Source organism: Ambystoma mexicanum, chromosome 13 (assembly GCF_040938575.1).
Source record: "Ambystoma mexicanum isolate Mex_15411 chromosome 13, UKY_AmexF1_1, whole genome shotgun sequence".
In the NCBI taxonomy this organism is placed as follows: Eukaryota; Metazoa; Chordata; class Amphibia; order Caudata; family Ambystomatidae; genus Ambystoma; species Ambystoma mexicanum.
In genome coordinates, this window is record NC_090938.1 from 269851595 (window position 1) to 269871589 (window position 19995).

The 19995-nt window shown below is 43.9% G+C and overlaps 1 protein-coding gene across 1 annotated transcript; it reads right to left on the reverse strand.

Moving 5' to 3' along the window:
• Positions 1-1531: 1531 nt before the first annotated feature.
• Positions 1532-2491, reverse strand: LOC138520321 (uncharacterized protein F54H12.2-like). The gene has a single exon (XM_069632756.1). The coding sequence runs from the start codon at positions 2489-2491 to the stop codon at positions 1532-1534; it is 960 nt and encodes a 319-aa protein (XP_069488857.1).
• Between the last annotated feature and the right edge of the window lie 17504 nt (positions 2492-19995).

Sequence of the window (19995 nt, forward strand, 5' to 3'; positions counted from 1 at the left end):
GGTGGTTAATGAAGCATGCCCAAAAGATGTATTTGGTTGACAAACGTCAGTTGGAGGGTATAAGTACCCCGAAGCGGGAAGAAACAGATATCCGAAAATCAGCCACTTTAAGGCTTGACTCTGAAATGCAAGAGGTTTTAAAGCCGCATGATTTATCAGACTATGATAAAGTGGGGCTCTATTCAACTATTCTGCAAAAATACTTAACATACTTTAGACAGGTCGAAAATGAGAAAAACAAACTGATGTTGTACATGCCCCTCGAAGACCCTGCAATTAGCTCTAAACCCTCCCTATCAACCACTGCCCCGGATCCTATCGTAATGGAGGCTTTGGACACTATTAACCCCCGTTATCGGAAAAATGCAGAACTTTTGATGAACAAAATGGGAAGTGAAAAAAACGTGGCAACATGGAACAACAAGGGAGAATTTATCTATAAAGAAACAGTTGTTAAAGGATCAAATGTTCACGATTTAGTTCGCAGCATTACCAACCCTCAGGCTTTTGGAAGACACACAAAACCTCGAGGTTGGGACCTGTTTATGCAAGCAGTTGCCGATGTGAACCTGCCTGCAACCTTAATTGGAAATATGGGACATCGCGAACTGTTGGAAAATTTAAAAGACTCTGAGATCAAACCTTTAACACCAGCTATTGAATCCTCTGAAATGTCAATAAAAAAAAGAAAAAAGAAAAAAAATTAAAGCCAGTAAACGAGCCTCTTGGTTTAACGTGTAACCTCATTTTTTTTTTCTTTAACAAAATCTTTAACCGTTGTAAAATATGTATATACATGTATATCTTTTTTTTTTACTATTATTACTTTTCCAATCTGCAAAAAAAAAAAATAATAAGTTCATTGCAATAAAAATATTATTCATACTTTCAAATGCGTTATGTCTAATCATTTTGATCATGTCTAACATGTTTATAAAATATTAAATAAATTAAAAAATAAGACAAAAAAGGCTGTTTCAATTAAAAAGAAAATGTGTTTATTTATATGTGTACACAATTTAAGGTTTAGTAATAAGAGTACATTTTTGCCAACGATCAAAAACATTTACAGGGGATCTCTTATTCACAAAAGCAGTAACCATGACATCATTTTGCCGGAGGTCCAGTAAATAGGTCTGCATAACCCTTATCAGCGAGTGTTTCTCAGACATGTTAGATACAAAGTAACAGGAGTGCTGGCCACACGTAATGTCTTCAGGATGTTGCACAGGTGTTTTATTATAATGTATAACGGGTGCTATATCCTTCACATAGTCCAGGATAGTGCCTCTGTATATGGGGTGGCTTGGGAAACACCCCATGCTGTCAAAGACTGTTATTGTATCCTTGTTTATAAACATACCTATCCAATGGGTGCCTTCCTGATCTTGGGGATGGGTGTTCGCCACAAGACTAATGGGTCGCTCATTACTTATGTCTCTTGGAAGGTTATCACATGAATACACACCCTTGAATGTTTTCTTAGCGTGTTTGTCTTTACTTAGAAAACGCTTGATCTGGTAAGTATCCATTACATGTCGTACAGGACTTGTCGTTGATTGTTGAGTTCCATAACCGAGTCAAATAGAGCCATAATAATTAGATTCACCGTGTTGGGTAAATTTGCAGCAAAGCGTACCTCTATGCGTAGATTACCATTTCTAATAAGATTATAATGGCCGGTTGATGTATTATTAGGTCTCAAATCAAAAGCTAAGAGAGTATAACCCCCATCATAATCGTCCCGGGGTATCACAAAACCTTTATCATGCAGATGTTTACCGCTGATGGAGACAAGTCCCAAATACTCCCTAATTGTATTTTTTTGTTGAAAACTGGGACTGTAGGCTTTAGACGGTATAACGACCCCGTCTTTAAAAAGAGCTGCGTAGTTGATGTTGTAATGTTTAAAATTAAAAGGGCTGCTGGCGTAAGCCCCAGAAAAAGCTGTGTTGTCCACAAAACCAATGATGATTATTTTCGGTAACTGTCCAAGGAATAAGTTATCTTGACTGGCGACACGGCTACCCGCTGGAACACTGAAAATGTTCAAAGATGTCCGCTCCACCGGATATTTTAAGTTTGATACTTGTAGAGCATCAGCATGAGCTAATCTGACCGTGGGTGACACATTCACCCTTTTAATAAATAAACTAGCTGATACTATAATCAGCTTGTAGGCTTCAGCATCATCGCTGTTGAGGCAAAAAGCATCTTTATTTCTAGAAAGTTTAATTTTCAGATCAACGCCGTTTACCATTAGTTTCTCCTGGAAAAATAGATCGGAGTGTAGACGGTCTAGTAAATCAAAATTTCTGCTCCCTCTGGCATGTGTAGCTCTTTTTATAAAACCTGCATTAGCCCCATCTAGAGCATAATCCTCCATATGGCCTGCTGTGTCCTTATAGAAAAGCCCCGCTGTAAACTGAGTGTCCAAAGCGTCATTGCTGTAGTTCAAAATGCTTTCTATATAGGCCCTGTATGCATACATGTTGTCACTCTGTGTAATCAGCCGGTCGCCTAGAGTAATATCCACTTGATTAAAGAGGGTAGCCACAGGGTAAGCAATCGCAGCACTTTAGCCGTTGCTGGGATAGCTGATCCATCAGCTTTTGTTATTTTACAAGTGAGGTAAAGTAACGTGTCATTTAAATCCAGATACATCTCTGATGAGCCTGATATATAAAACTCTATAGGCGCTAGCGGAGATAGTGCAGCAAGGAGAGCCACTTCCATGAAAAAGCTGTTTTCAATGCTAGTTTGTGTCGGGGGTACAGCAAACAGATCGAGTTCAGATTTCACACATTCCCCCGACGCACAATGGATAAACGCCATCTTTTAGAAAATATTAATGCCGGGGCTGTTTTTTTTTTTCTTGGCCGATCTGTTCTTGCGAGTTCTTTTTCTCTTCTGAGCCGTTTTCGTTGCTGATCCTGGTTTTTTATGCATCCCTGGAGGGCCCCATCTGTGCAGTGATTTCCTTTTTCTTTTGTTTGTGTTTTTTTTCACATAAACCACCCCAGAACCCTCTTGCAGTGGTTGGTTAAAACGGTTTGCGATGGATGTTGTAGCCGTAGACACCACATCCTTAGCAATATTTGTGGCTGCTGTTTTCACATGTGGTTTGGCTAATTCAAACCCCTTTCGTAGAAACGGCATAGCCCTTCGAAAGAGGCTTCTAAAAATACGTCCGAAACCCGCACCATACATAACGGGTGCCCCTTGAAAGTAAGGTTGATTGCCATAACCAGCTTGTCGGCGGTAATAATCCCTATAAACGTACGGCTCCCCATAGTTTTTCATAAATACCATGTTTTTTAATAGTCTTTTTCTCGCCTAGGACGGAGGTGTAGTTTCACTAGGACCTTCCCGTATTTAAATGACACCAACTCCCCCTGATCATCCCTTATCTGTATATTGATGGTGTCAAAATGACTCTTAGAAACTGGTATATAATCAGGTTTAATATATTGTATATTAACAATGCCATTATTTTCACCTTTCACCTGGGCTGTTCTCATTAGCGGGGCGTACGAGTCATCGACCCTTTGATATTCTACTATATCACTGTAGATCATAAGACTGTAAACTCCCCCATCAATATCAGCACGTGTTTTGTCCAAATCTTTAGTACTTTTTACATGTTGAACGGTTCCCAAAACAGGAAAAAGTTTCCCAGTACATATAAACTCGGTGGTAAGATCTGTCGATTTTAGAAATGCTTTTCTCTGCACCTTATCCAGAAACAATTGTATATCAGAATAGCGTTCAATGTTTGCGAGACTTTTATTGATAGCCTCTAACAAAACTTGTATACTGCTGTAAAATCCATGAGGAAAACCAGCGTGTAACAGTTCAATAGGACCTTCACGTTTGATGGTAAATTTGGCCTCTCTTCTAGACACAGTGTCCCAGGTATGGGGGTATTGAATCTCCATTAGACCCGCTTCCCACAATCCTTGTAAATCAACGGGTTTAGCCATTTTAACACAATAATTTGATATTTCATTGTTTGGGAATGTATCGTGAGAAGCGTTACTGGGTAAGGTGATATAAAATCCACTGCTTTCCATCTTCTCAGGGAGCGCCTTTGCTTTGTAGATCCTTTAGAGATGAAGCGCTAACCCAACTGTTAAATTTCTCAGGCCACCCTGTCCATTTTACCAGACTTTGTTTTTTATTTCCTTTACCTTTACTCTGAAGAATTTTCTCAACCCTATAAAAGCGTTGGGGCTCATTGCTGACCTTCTGTAACTCTTCGGTAAAAAAAATACCGCTCACACCATCACCGTCATAATCAACCAGCTGATAGATGTAAACCCCCTCTTTCACAGTTACTTTGGTCACTATAAATATTTCATCCGTAAATGATTGCTGATACCCCTTTGTAAAGACACCTTAAGCTTAGAAACCCGGACATGGTCCCCCACGCGAAAGGATGGTTTCTTGACCTTCTTCGTTACCATGTCAGCGTACAAGTTTTTCCAAACAGTTAGAGAATTTTCAGACGTTACAGAATTTGGAGTCATTTTTATAGAGCGATGATAGCTATGGTTGTACGCCTCTATGAAACGTTGTAATACGTCCACATAACGATGTGTATTCTTTGCTGTAAAATATCGCCAAATCTTAGATTTTAAGGTTCTATTAAAGCGCTCAACAACAGCCGCCTTAACTTCGTTATACGTTACAAAATGATACACGTTATGTTGTTTTAAAAGATTTTGGAAGGGTCTATTTAAAAACTCCTTACCGGCATCCGTTTGTAATTTTACAGGCACCCGGCCTTTGCTAAAAACATGTTTAAAAGCTGCCGTCATTCTTGATCCAGTCTTATCCTTCAAAACTTCGGCAAAGGCGTATTTTGATAAAATATCAATAACCGTCAAGATGTACTGCGCCCCGTCATTCTGCTTCCCATAGGTCCGCATATCTACTATATCACCCTGCCATTGTTCGTCTATTTGGGAAACCACTGTTCTTCTTCTGTTAAAACATTTTCTAGCATTTTTATGAAGACTATATGCCTCTTCACCAGATAACCATTCCTTAACAGCTCCGCGTGAGATAGGTTTCTTGTCATGTTGTAGTTTTTTATAAAGAGCATCAACACCCCCATAACTGCCAACACCGCTTTCATCATAATAGCTTTCATGCATGCTTCAATAAGAGATGTTCACCGCTGAAACACTTCAAAAAATAAACAAAGGCATAATGGGTGAAAGATGATTTTACTACAACTCTTATACATATAGCGTCTGGCACAACGTGACCCTTTTTGATATTTTTTCTGAAGCCTTATAAATAGCATTATACAAAACTCCCCGTTCCCCCCGCATATAACTCTGTATACATAAAACACTTGAGGCATTTAAAAGTTCATACAATTCGCTGTCCTGTAAAACGTATCCTTTAATGCTAAAGTAATGTTCATACAATTGCTCCAACAGCTGATGTAACACCTCTCTAGGGTGTAAATATAAAGAACCCACTTCATATTTGTACAAATGCCAGTATTCATCCAATACCGGGAGCCATGTGTTGGTACATATGTTACCTATACACATCAAACTTTTACAAAATGGCTCTGGTCGGGGGTCCATGTTTTAGATAGAACACTCTCCATACTAGCATGTACACGCATGCCCATGCCTTTATATCCAGCTTTAAGCAGCTGAAAACCTTTATATGAATTCAACAGAAAACATATCCGACGTATTGCTCTAGCGTAATAATTCAGAAGTAAACAGTCAGGAGCATCCTGTTGCGGGTCATCGCTTTTATGTCCATAACACCAGCGGTAATAATCACGCTTCAAACACACTTTCACTACACAGGCCGCAAAAGCCTGAACAGCTGAGGTTTCCAAAAAAGTCATAGCTTCCTCTTCTTCTTCGTCAGAATTTTCAAAGCGCTTTAAACAAACACACTTCTTACACATATTACGGGCTTGTGTTGCTGGACTTTCGATCATTTTTGAACAGCACACACAGTAACAATTGACGGTATTAAATGAAGACCGCTGACTTTCAGCACCGTCAACTTTATCTGCTGTTTTCTGCAATTCAAAAAAGAAAGAAATGTAACTCTTCAATACATATATATATATATATATATATATATATATATATATATATATATATATATATATATATATATATATATATATATATATATATATATATATATTACATGGCCACTTTAGTGGCCATGTAGTTATGGTTAAGTTGCTGTTTCCATAGGAAGAGCACTTTTTGGGTGGCTTATAACTTCGCTCTCCCTGGACGGATCCTCACCAAACTTTGCAAAAAAAGTAGTTGGGTCACTCTGAATTTTTTTGCAAAGTTTGGTGAGGATTCGTCCAGGGGGGAAAAGTTATAGGGGGGGTCCCAAAACTTTTTTTTTCCTCATAGACTGAATGGGAAAAAACTTTGCGCACGGCTACAGCCCGAACCGCTGGACGGATTTACACCAAATTTGCGGCAGGAGCGGCGGCCTGGTCCCAAAAGCGTGCTTATGTAAATTTGGTGTAAATCTGTCCAGTAGTTTTTTTAAAAATGACCAAAATGTAAGGCAAAAAAATTAGTGATATCTGCGTTCGCTTCGCGGACGGACTTCCCTGTTCGCTCCGCGGACAGCACCCCGATTGGCCCATGGGCTTGCGTCATGTCCGCGGACATGCAACGTGTTCGCTGATTGGACGGCGAGGGGCGTGGAGCGTGTCAGATTTTCTGTGGCGCCCACCATCTTGTATTCGCAGTCGACCGCGTACAGCGCAGTGAAACGTGGATAAAAAATTGTATTTAGTGCCGTGTGTTGGTGTGTAAGAGTGTTTGGGGAGGGTTGGGGAGTATGAGATAGGTTCAATGCTTTGTTTTTTTATGTGCTAGACCTTTTTGTTGCGTTCGATTTGTCCGCGGAGAACACGGCTGTTCTGATATTTTGTAAATAAACTAAATGGTGGGGTGTTTAGAGGACGGAGAATGTGTCATTTTTGTTCGCAAGGATGGTAAAAATGAGCTATGAACACTTGCGGTGTACTTAATTGTTCGTAAATACACAAACTGGGGGTGTCCTCAGGACGCTGTCCGTATTGTAATCTGTCTAGTTGAATGTGTTCTAAGAACACTCGCAGTGTCCCGAAATGGTTGCAATTACACAAAATGGGGGTGTTCTGAGAACGTTGTTTGTATAGTTCGTTGTCAGGGTGAAAGTGTTTTAAGAGCACTCCTTTTGTTCGCTAATAGTACAATTTCCTAGTGGCGTCAACCGACTTTTTGTCCACTAAAGAAACGATAAATCCGGCTGGTGTGCGTCGACATTATGTGATAATCCTATGACTGGCGCTATTGACCTGGCTGACTTGCTTTTGCAACACTAAATCATATCTCCTGCCACTAAGCCTGATATTATCAAAGCATTCATATTCCCCGCCTTTCTCCGTGACGTTACAGGGTGCGTAATGAAACGCGCCCAGTCGTCTCCAGTACTACGCGACTTTACACAGAACCCGGAAGACAACACACATTATGTCACAACACAGCGCGCCACAATTCAGAATATGAAACTGTGATTTAAAAGCAAAGAGCAAGATTGTAAATGTTGTAAAGTACATTTATTTGACATCAAATGTTTAGAGAATATTCAGCAATTTGCATTTGTCTTTGTTGTCGATCCGCAAAAGTTCATGTTGAGACACGCGATGTTCCTTTGCGGTACAGAGAGTGTTAGATCAGGTTACAACTCAGTGCGCCACAATTCGGAATATGAAACTGTGGTTTAAAAGTAAACAGCAGGATTGTACATTTGGTAAAGTACATTTATTTCACATGAAATGTTTAGTGAATATTCAGCGATTTGCTATTGTCTCTGCTGTCGATCAGCAAAAGTTTATTTGGAGCTACGCGTTGTTCCTTTGCGGTAGATAGGCTGTTGGTTTATGATAAAAGCAGTAAATGGTCTCTCTGATAATCGGAAGGTTGCTCCAACAACGAGCCATTAGACCACCGTATTGGTTGGTATGTTGTTTGTAGCCGCTAGTACTGCGTAAGGGCATATTGGTCCTTGGCGATTGTCCCATAAAATGGTGAGGGTCATGAAGTTGCATATTTGGACTTGCACCTGGCAGTTGAAGACCCCATCCGCTGGAGTCTGTAAATCGTGACATAGACAAAACGGGGCCACATACCTGTTTTAAAAAACATAAATTAGTCTCACCAGCCGATCTTCATTAAAAATCATCATTTTATTTATTAGGGCGTGAAACTATTTGCTATCGAAGATAGTGCAACAGAGTATGTTAATAATAAAATAATAATATTTTCCCATTCATATAGCGCTAAGAACTGTGAGGTATGTAAGCGGTGCTTATTATTAACCACAGTGTGTGGTGCTCATTTATCGACCACGGAAGGATGAAAGGCTGAGTTTCGCCTTGCCGGGATTCGAACTTGCGTTAGCAAGCTGTGCACGGATGTCAAAGCGAGCGCTGTACTCGGTGTGCCACTTGACAGGCTACAGTGAAGTGGCACAGCGAGTAGAGCGCTTGACCGCCTATAGACCGGTTAAATTATTTATATTAACCCACTCTGTGTCGTCTGCCTTTTTCAGAGCCCTCTAAACGACAGGGGATCAATTCGGCGGTGATAGTGCACGGTAGAAAACATTATGCCACTTTCAACGAACAAGTTCAACTTCAGCGGTCTTTAATGCTACGCTATTGTAATTATATTTGGTATAAAGTAATCTAAAGGGTTACTTACAGTACAATTGCAATTTCCATTGTCTACGAGTGGTGCAGTCCCAAAATACGACTCCGCGTGTGCCAACGATCTTTCGCATAGTGATATAATATGTAAAAGTGGTTTCGTTTCAGAAATTTCATCTTTATCTTCTCTTACGTTTTAGCAACACTCCTTCAAGAGAAGTGTTTCATCACAATCTCTGTCTGTCAAGGTTAAAACACAATACAACCTTATAGTCTGCTTCGTGAGCCACTCCGGGGCCCGAGAAAAAAATGGAAGCACTGACCTTCACTGTGAACGAGCATAAATTCTTACTTTGCAACATTCTGTGTAAAGCCGTCTGTAGAAGTTGGTTTTTGCACGCCATGTTTGTATATTGTTTGCGTGATATTAAAAAAAGTTTGTTTAAAGGACGTTATGGTTCTAAGTACAGCCGAAAGACCCCTGAAAATAGCAAGTTATGGTAAGCTATGAAAAATAACTCGCGCCAACACCATGCACTGCTAAGACTAACACCCAGGACATCAAAGATGACATCGCAAATGTCATTGATGAAATCACTGATGACATCACATGTGTATGTACTTTTCATGGAATTTGTGTACTAGGGATTTTCATTATAATGTTCCGAAAAAAGTGTCAAGGATATTGCAATAAATATCATACCGTTATTAGTGCTTTGAACGATGCATTTATATCAATAAATAGCATTGTATTATGGGATTCTATGTAGTATACTGAGCTACTAATGGAGAAAGATAGCATTGTGTGCAGAGTACAAGATAAAAGTATAATATTTGTAATGTTAATATGTAGAATAATGAAATGATAATTGTCCTGAAATGTTCGAAAATTCACAAAATGGGGGTGTTCTGAGGACGTTATTCGTATTGTGTGATTGCTTAGCTGTATGCAATGAGGGAATGGTACAGAGAGTAAAGCGTACGCAGTCCGCGGACACCGCGGCTGTTCGTGGACAGGGCGTGGTAAATCCGGGTTTTTCCAGGAAATCCAACATGGAAAGAAGACTGTACGGATCAGCCAATCAGATGTCGAGGTTGTGGATTTGTGTTGAAAAAGACTGTGTGTGGTGAAGATGGCAGAAGTGGAGAAAGTCAGGGTGTTGGTGCTCGGAGATATGTTTGTGCATGGTTTACAGCAGTACGCTGAATGCAGGCATGTTGCAAAGAACTTTGATGTCAAAGGAGTGGAGGTGGTGTGGAGCACTGTGCCTGATTGCAATGTACAGGGAATTGTACAAGTTTGTGCGGATATGGCCACGATGAACAGTCTGCATGTGGTAGTTTTGCACTATGGTGCTTTCCATTTGGGCAACGTCAGTGCCCCTACTTTGTTGGCTGATTTGGAACGCTTGGTTCAAGCCGTAGTGAAGATCCTTCCAAATGCGAAAGTAATTTTTTCTGGATTACTACCTAGGGCAATATGGGACAATAGTTCAGTTTTTTGTCCTCAGCAAAACATTGCTAGGTGTGTCATCAACCGAGGCATGTGTGCATTCATGCTTAGAGCTGGTATGTTCTTCTTTAACAATGAGAATATTGATGCCAGTAATGCTGTTAATTTTAAAGAAGATGGCATTTGTTTATCTTTTACCGGAAATGCCTTTTTATTTTGGAATGTAAGGGTTGCTTTGGAGAAGGTTATGTGAAGATTTTAGGAGTAAAGTAAGAAAAAAAAACAAGAAAAAAAATATAAAATAACAGGTGTCTGTCAAGCATCTGTAAAAAAAAAAAAAAAACGGCTCTTTTCAGAGATAACTTCAAAGGGGAAATGGGGCACACTATTTAAATTTACATTCACCACGCTCAGATTTTCTATGTGTCCGCGGACATGGCGGTAGTCCGCGGACATGAAAATCACTACGAGGGGGTTAGTATGTTCTATGTTACATGTCAGGGATATTATGGTTAAGTTGTGCTACTAAAAACCTATGAAATTCAGTGAAAAAACTTTGTTAAAGGGACGTTATGGTTCCAAGTAAAACCGAAAAACCCTTGAAATTCGCCATTTATGGTAACATAAGCAACCATAACTCGCGCCACCGTGCACTGCTAACACTAACACCCAGGACATCAAAGATGACATCACAAATGTCATTGATGACATAACTGATGACGTCACATGGCTGGCTCTCCCTTTTTATCCTTTACTGACATATCGAAGCCACATAGTTTTCTACAGTAACAGTCAGGAAGTAAAAATTGAAAAGGTACTATATTTGTAGACTTGGGGTCCTGTCACATCATATATGAAACATGTACATAGCGGAAGATACAGGCTTGAAAGAGAGCAATCCTTTCTGTGCATGAAGATAATCATTATGGTTATCAGCACTTTGTCATAGTTTTATTTTTATTACTCTACCTTCCCTCTATATGCTCATATTTGTATACATTATACTCACTCTCCATAGAGTGAATGGGAAAAAAATGTTGCTTGCGTCTACAGCCCAAACCGCTGGATGGATTTCCACCAAATTTGGACCAGGAGCAGCGGCTTGGTCCCGAAAGCGTGCTTTTGCAAATTTGGTGAAAATTCGTCCAGTAGTTTTTTTTAAAAATGACCAAAAAGTAGGTCAAAAAAAATTAGTGATATCTGTGTTCGGTTTGCGGATACACTTCCCTGTTCGCTCAGCGGAAAGTGTCCTGATTGGCCAATCGTCTTGCGTGATGTTCGCGGACATGCAAAGTGTTTGCTGATTGGACGGCGTGGAGCGTGAAGCGCGTCAGATTTTTCGGTAGCGCCCGCCATATTGGATTCGCGGACGTCCCCGGACAGCGCGGTGAAACATTGTTCAAAATGTGTATTTTGTAGAGTGTGTTGGTTTGTAGGAGTGTTTGGGGAGGGTGGGAGTGTGTGAGATAGGATGAAAGTTGTGTTTTTTATGTGTTAGACATTCTTTTTGTGTTCGATTTGTTTGCGGACATCACGGGTGTTCTGAAATTTTCTAAATAAACTGACTAGGGGGTGTTCTAAGGAGTCAATATGTGTCCGTTTTGTTCGCAAGCAAAGTGAAACTGTTCTAAGAACACTCGCGGTATCCGGGGAGTGTTCGTAGGTGGTGTCCTGAGGACGCTGTCCGTATTGTTCTCTGTCAAGTTGAATGTGTTCTAAGAACACGCGCGGTGTCCTGAAATGTTCACAAATAAACAAAATGGGGGTGTTCTGAAGACGCTTCTAAGAACACTCGCGGTGTCCGGGGAGTGTTCGTAGTGGGTGTCCTGAGGTCGCTGTCCATATTGTTCTCTGTCAAGTTGAGTCTGTCCTAAGAACACTCGCGGTGTCCTGAAATGTTCGCAAATAAACAAAATCGGGGTGTTCTGAAGACGCTTCTAAGAACACTCACGGTGTCCGGGGAGTGTTCGTAGGGGGTGTCCTGAGGACGCTGAACGTATTGTTCTTTGTCAAGTTGAATGTGTCCTAAGAACACTCGCGGTGTCCTGAAATTTTCGCAAATAAACAAGATGGTGGTGTTCTGAAGACGCTTCTAAGAACACTCCCGGTGTCCGGGAAGTGTTCGTAGAAGTGTCCTGAGGACGCTGTCCATATTGTTCTTTGTCAAGTTGAATGTGTCCTAAGAACACTCGCGGTGTCCTGAAATGTTCGCAAATAAACAAGATGGGGGTGTTCTGAAGACGTTTTTGAGAACACTCCCGGTCTCCTGGAATGTTCGTAGGGGGTGTACTGAGGACGCTGTCCGTATTGTTCTCTGTCAAATTGAATGTGTCCTAAGAACACTCGCGGTGTCCTGAAATGTTCGCAAATAAACAAGATGGGGGTGTTCTGAAGACGTTTTTGAGAACACTCCCGGTGTCCTGGAATGTTCGTAGGGGGTGTCCTTAGGACGCTGTCCGTATTGTTCGTTGTTAAGTTGAAAGTGTTCTAAGAACTATCGCGTTGTTCTGAAATGTTCGTAGGGGGTGTCCTGAAAACGGTGTCCGTATTGTTCGCTGGCAAGTTCAAAGTGTTCTAAGAACACTCAGATTGTTCGCGGACATTAAAAGTTTCCCATAGATCATAGTTGAAATGTTTGACTCTATGGATGTGATATGCTGCGGTGGTTGTTGCCAGGGCATAGAGTCTTGGGTGCATGGCCATTTGGCCATGCACCCAAGACTCTATGCCCTGGCAACAACCACCGCAGCATATCACATTCATATTTGTTTATAACTTTGGGTGAAAAACAAATGTATAAGGATCAAAGGTATTAGATACTATGGATGTGATGTGCTGCTATGGTTGTCCTTATTATTGTATACTTACTGTTTGGTCTAGTAATGGGAGTCCATGTTTTTCTTCTTCATTTTTGTGACAAAAGAAAATAGCATGTTAGTATTAGTATTTTGTAATGACTTATTACATTGTATAAGCAATATACTTTTATTTTTTTTCGACCCTCATATTTAGTAGAGTACAAATCAGAGTACTGTGCAATTTGCTCAGTTTCTGTATTTGTTGCTAAAATCATTGGGTCTGTGGGAGAAAAAAAAATCCATGTTGGATTTAAAAAAAAACCTTTTTCTGTTATGCTACAGTTTATTTGTTTGTTTGTTTTCAGTGCTCACTTGTTGTTTGTGGCTAATGCTTTATACTTTGCTTTGTTGTATTTTTTTTGGAACAGTAACAGATTCTTCATTTGTTTTGATATTATAAAATTTTGGAGAAGTTAGATACCAATTGGCGTATTCTAACTGTCTATTTTTTGGCCTAATTTAGTGGTATTCATTTATCTGATTAGTTGTTGTAGAATCTTTGAGCTGTTAGATAGCTTTTGGAGTATTCTAACAGTTTATATTATTTTAACACACATTTATAATTTTAAAACAGTTAGATACCAATTGGCGTATTCTAACTGTGTATTTTTTGGTCTAATTTAGTGGTATTCATTTATCTGATTAGTTGTTGTAGAATCTTTGAGCAGCTAGATAGCTTTTGGAGTATTCTAACAGTTTATATTTTTGTAACACAAATTTACTTAAAGGTTTAAATACAGTTTATTTATCAAATTTTGGTTTTAAGAACATCAAATAAGCGTTTGTAAGATTTGCTGGTAATCTCTGCTTTAGAGTAATGGTACTATCATTACATTCAAACCATCCACATTTCTTTTTTATGTATGCAGTGTAGTGCCCTGAATTGGTTGTGGCTCCTGAAACTGTTGCCTCTCTAAGAACAGTGAGCAAGGGGTCCACGTCTGGATTGCCCTGTTAACTTAGGGTGAAACCCAAAGTTAATGTATGCAAACAAAGGGGGGTCTGGGAATCTCTCTACCAGCACGAACACAGCCCAATGACCTGTTCTTGGGTGAATAACCCCTGGGAGAGACTCTACCAAGTCTTTAGCTCACTGTCCTTTTCACAGAGAAGACATTTCCCCACATATCAGCCTTTGTCCTGCCCAGGGGCAGTCCAGCGCCGAAATGCTAGGCAATTCTCCTCTGAACAAGAGTACCATCAGTAACCCCATACACGTGTTTCAGCCTTGTTGGGCATCATCAGTGAGGTGAAACTGTTGCCTCTCTAAGAACAGTGAGCAAGGGGTCCACGTCTGGATTCCCAGACCCCCTTTTTGTTTTGCATGAATTAACTTTGGGTTTCACCCTAAGTTAACACGGCGATCCACTCATGTCCAACCCATGTCTCCCTGCACCCCCACCCCTCAGCATCCAGGGGCACCCTCCACCAGGCCCCCACTCATGTCTCCCAGCACCCCCACCCCCAGCAGTGCAGGGCACCCTCCACCAGGCCCCCACTCATGTCTCCCAGCACCCCCACCCCCCAGCATCCAGGGGCACCCTCCACCAGGCCCCCACTCATGTGTCCCATCACCCCCACCCCCCAGCAGTGCAGGGGCACCCTCCACCAGGCCCCCACTCATGTCTCCCACCTCCCCACCCCCCAGCAGTGCAGGGGCACCCTCCACCAGGCCCCCACTTATGTCTCCCACCCCCCCAGCCCCCAGCAGTGCTGGGGCACCCTCCACCAGGCCCCCACTCATGTCTCCCACCACCCCCACCCCCCAGCAGTGCAGGGGCACCCTCCACCAGGCCCCCACTCATGTCTCCCATCACCCCCACCCCCCAGCAGTGCAGGGCACCCTCCACCAGGCCCCCACTCATGTCTCCCAGCACCCCCACCCCCCAGCATCCAGGGGCACACTCCACCAGGCCCCCACTCATGTCTCCCATCACCCCCACCCCCCAGCAGTGCAGGGGCACCCTCCACCAGGCCCCCACTCATGTCTCCCACCACCCCCACCCCCCAGCAGTGCAGGGGCAGCCTCCACCAGGCCCCCACTCATGTCTACCACCACCCCCACCCCCCAGCAGTGCAGGGCAGCCTCCACCAGGCCCCCACTCATGTCCAACTCATGTCTCCCTGCACCCCACCCCCCCGGCATCCAGGGGCAGCCTCCACCAGGCCCCCACTCATGTCTCCCTCCACCCCCACCCCCCAGCAGTGCAGGGGCAGCCTCCACCAGGCCCCCACTCATGTCTCCCTGCACCCCCACCCCCAAGCAGTGCAGGGGCACCTTCCACCAGGCCCCCACTCATGTCTCCCATCACCCCCATCCCCCAGCAGTGCAGGGGCACCCTCCACCAGGCCCCGATTCATGTCTCCCATCACCCCACCCCCCAGCAGTGCAGGGCACCCTCCACCAGGCCCCCACTCATGTCTCCCACCACCCCCACTCCCCAGCAGTGCAGGGGCACCCTCCACCAGGCCACCACTCATGTCTCCCACCACACCCACCCCCCAGCAGTGCAGGGGCAGCCTCCACCAGGCCCCCACTCATGTCTACCACCACCCCCACCCCCCAACAGTGCAGGGGCACCCTCCACCAGGCCCCCACTCATGTCTCCCACCACACCCACCCCCCAGCAGTGCAGGGCACCCTCCACCAGGCCCCCACTCATGTCCAACTCATGTCTCCATGCACCCCTACCCTCCAGCATCCAGGGGCAGCCTCCACCAGGCCCCCACTCATGTCTCTGTTAGGCAGAAACCTGTGCAGTTCCCTCTGGGACCACTGCAAAAGATTTAGGACTACAGGTGTTTGGCGGTGAACCCACTTGGTAGCAGTCTGTACCACACAGATTCACTTGGTAGCTGTGGCTGAGCAGTCAGACTTCCCTCAAGAAGAGTTGAGCAGTATGTGGAGTATACAAAATAGGGCAATTCTTCCCAGCAAGACAAGCAAACACGCAACGAGGCTTAGTGTAAAGATATTAAGGTATTTATTTATAACGAAACATCTATGAAAAAAACTATGGCACTTTCACGGCAAACAAATCAAACACAATTACTCTACGAAGAAGAAACGATCAATCTCCCTAGCAATATTTCGACAAGTCTAGGTTCTACCGGCACCACTTATTTACAGACAGAGGTGTATACCTCAACCTAGATGACACTCTAATATTGGTTAGGATGGGAGAGAAAAAGATAGGCAGGTTACGAAATCAACACAGTTCACTGCTGCAGGGGCAAAATGTACGGTAAGAAGGCAAGAACCACAAAAGATCATAAAGTTCAGAGGACAGGCCCACTCGGAGAGAGGCAAGGCGATATGTCCAAAAAAGTCTCTAGTGGAGATGCATTCAAGTCTTTGTAGCAAATTGTTATCGGCAGATTGAACCAGTTCAGAACAATAAATGAGAAAAGCTTGGAGGCGACCCAACGGAACGGAGAGGATTAAGACACCTCACTCGAACCGATCAAAAGGGAAGCCAGGCGGACACGGTACCTTGTTGTGGAGGGCAGCTCCGGCGGGGGCAGTTGTTCCTGGTGGTTGGTGCACGTCGGGTCTTTGCCAAGAGTAGAGAGGTTCTCGTCGTCGAAGAAAAGTGAAGTCCGGTGCACCACCAGGGAAGAGACCAGCCGCATAGTGCTCCGTCACAAGGCACCACCTTTTGGTCGCGGTACAGGGGTAGTGGCTATCCGGTTGCCGGGGTGCGTTGCACGGGCAATTCGACCACTGCGTCCTGAGGCAAATAAAAAGCAAAGGGGACTGGTTGTTCCCATCAGTCAGGGGAAGAGACTCTCCGGCAGGGAGATCTCCTCTGTCGTCGGGAAGTGGTGAGTCGGTTCCACAGGGCTCCACCGGAGGTGTCGTCGTGCAGGTCGGCTCAGCGTTACCCTCGTCGGATTCTTAGGTCCTGTGGCGACTTCTGAAGATCCAGTCCCAAAAGCCCTGCTTTTATGCAGAAAACCCCCATTCATTCAGCCTAGCTGTCAATCAACACATGCTAAGTGGTGAGCGGGAAGGCTCACCACTTGGGCCAATCACTCCAGAGTGCGACAGGAGTTGGCAAGGAAACTCGGTCCAGGGTGCCTAAACCCCCTCCCACACTCCTGTGGTAACCCAGACAGAATGGCACCACTATGGAGGGTCTCTGTACAGAGCCCGTCAAAAGTGGAACAAAGGGCTCAACCTTTGGTTTAGGAGTCACAGAGACGAACACAGACGCCATTTAAAAACCGAGTTCTGGCAGAAAATACCATCCGATAAACTTATTTACGATAAGTAGACCGGTGGTACGTTAGAGATTAACGAGGAAAAGTATCAATCTCCAACAATGGGACGAATCCCATAGGGTTAGGTTTGGGGTCGAACATAACAAGTAGTTTCCACTGCCACCAGCCAAAACTTGACGAGGGGGGACGGGACAGTGCCCCCTCGAGTAACAGATCCAGGAGTAATCAAATTACCCCTACTAGTACGTCCACAATAAGATGGTTGGTACTAGTTCTGTTAGTAAATTTAGTTCTAGTAAAGCCAATGGTGACTTTACATGCCTGGGGAGACAGTAGTCAGTCCCCGGGTATGGAGTCTATGGCGGAGGTCCGCTAGGACGCCCCAGTGCTACGGCACATAGGGTGCGGTGTAACACACATAGAAAAACATATGAGACCCTATGGAGTAAAAGACCCCATAGCCCATCGAACACATTAACATTCAAAGGAATTACACACATACATGTCCAAGAGTGGGAGAAAAAGAGTCTCACTCTTGGCAGGATGGAAAAAAAACAGACTCCCGAAATCCAGCAAAGCTGCTGGGGGACTCACTAGGTTAGGAAATTCAGCCTAAACAGAGAATTCTCCCTAACACTCGCCCCCCCCAGACTAAGGGACAGGAGGATTTAATCCACTCCTGGATGAATCTCATACCTCTAGTCGATGACATACATCCTAGAGAGACCCTCAGCATTTTGTTGGTGACATCCTGACCTGTGCTCAATGGTGAAATCAAACCCTTGCAGGCAGATCGACCATCTCAATAGCTTTGGGTTTTCCCCTTTCATTTGCATTAACCATCTGAAGGGTTGGTGGTCAGTCTGAATGACAAAAGTAGAACCATACAAGTACGGCCTAAACTTCTTCAGAGCCCACACGATAGCAAAGCACTCTCTTTCGATTGTTGCCCACCTTGTTTCAGGATCCTTCAGCTTGCGGCTGATGAAGCAAACGGGGTGCTCCCTACCTTTCCCATCCAGTTGACTGAGTACGGCACCTATTCCTACATTTGAAGCATCTGTCTGCACAATGAAGTGTTGCCGGTAATCAGGAGCTCTGAGTACTGGGGCTTGGCAAAGAGCCTTTTTCAGGTTTTCAAAAGCCTGATTGCACTCCTCGTTCCATCTAACCTTTTTAGGAAATTTGGGCGAGGAGATGACATTCAGTGGAGAAGCTATGGTCCCATAGTTCTCTATGAAATTCCTGTAATACCCAGTGAGGCCTAGGAAGGCTCTCACCTGGGTTTGAGTAGTCGGTGTTGTCCAATTTTGCACAGCTTCAATTTTACTGAGCAAAGGCCTTATTTATCCACCGCCTACCTCATGCCCAAGATAGACTACCTTACTCTGTCCAATTTGGCATTTGCTCGCCTTTATGGTCAGATTGGCTAGTCCAAGAGCCTGCAAAACATCTCTCAGGTGGGTTACATGTTCTTCCCAGGAATTGCTGAACACTGCGATGTCATCCAAGTATGCCATGCAGAAGTCCTCCATCCCATTCAGAACCTGGTTTACCATCCGTTGAAACGTAGCAGGTGCATTCTTCAATCCGAAAGGCATTACCTTAAACTGGTATAAGCCAACGGGGGTAGAAAATGCAGTTTTCTCCTTGGCATGGTCTGTCAGGGCTATTTGCCAATAGCCTGACGTCAAGTCAAATGTGCTGATGAACTTGGCGGCGCCAAGTTTATCCACCAACTCATCTGTTCTTGGCAAAGGGTGGGCATCAGTCTTGGTGACTGCATTAAGAGCTCTATAATCCACGCAGAATCTAAGTTCTTTAGATCCGGCCTTTGGTACTAACACAACTGGGCTAGACCATGGACTAGTAGAGGGCTCTATTACCCCGAGATCAAGCATCTTGCTGACCTCACCTTTGATGTGGGTTTGTACGTTTTCTGACATGCGGTATCCTCTGCTTTTGACTGGCAGACAGTCACCAGTGAGTATGTCGTGCTGGCCCCAAGGGGTCAAGCCTGGTGAAAGCGAGAACAGAGAGGCAAACTGATTGAACATAGATTTGCACTCTTCTTGTTGCTCGGGTGTCAGATTGGAGGAGAGATTTACTCCTTCAATTTTTTCATCTAAAGGTAAGCCTCTGAGGAGATCCGGAAGAGCTTCACTCTCTTCTTCTTCCTCGGATGACGCTAGAAGCAACGCTCCTACATCAGGTCGCGAGACATACGCTTTAAGTCGGTTGGTGTGAAAGACTGTCGGAGCCTCCTTGGTATTGCCCAAGTCCACCAGATAGTTAACCTCTCCGAGCTTACCCACGACTCGGAAGGGTCCCATCCACTTATCTTGCAAAGCCCTCTGCCTTGTTGGGATCATAACGAGAACGAGCTGGTCTTGAGCGAACTCAACCATGTTAGCTTTTTGATCGTGCCAGTGCTTGACCAATGCTTGTCCAGCTTTCAAGTTATCGCTTGCTTCCGTCATCATGTGTGTTAGGCGGAAACCTGTGCAGTTCCCTCTGGGACCACTGCAAAAGATTTAGGACTACAGGCGTTTGGCGGTGAACCCACTTGGTAGCAGTCTGCACCACACAGATTCACTTGGTAGCTGTGGCTGAGCAGTCAGACTTCTCTCAAGAAAAGTTGAGCAGTATGTGGAGTATACAAAATAGGGCAATTCTTCACAGCAAGACAAGCAAACACGCAACGAGGCTTAGCGTAAAGATATTAAGGTATTTATTTATAACAGAACATCTAT

Bases quoted from the DNA above. Each gene is read 5' to 3' on its own strand.
- LOC138520321 (XM_069632756.1), bottom strand. From the start codon at position 2,491: ATGTATGCATACAGGGCCTATATAGAAAGCATTTTGAACTACAGCAAT.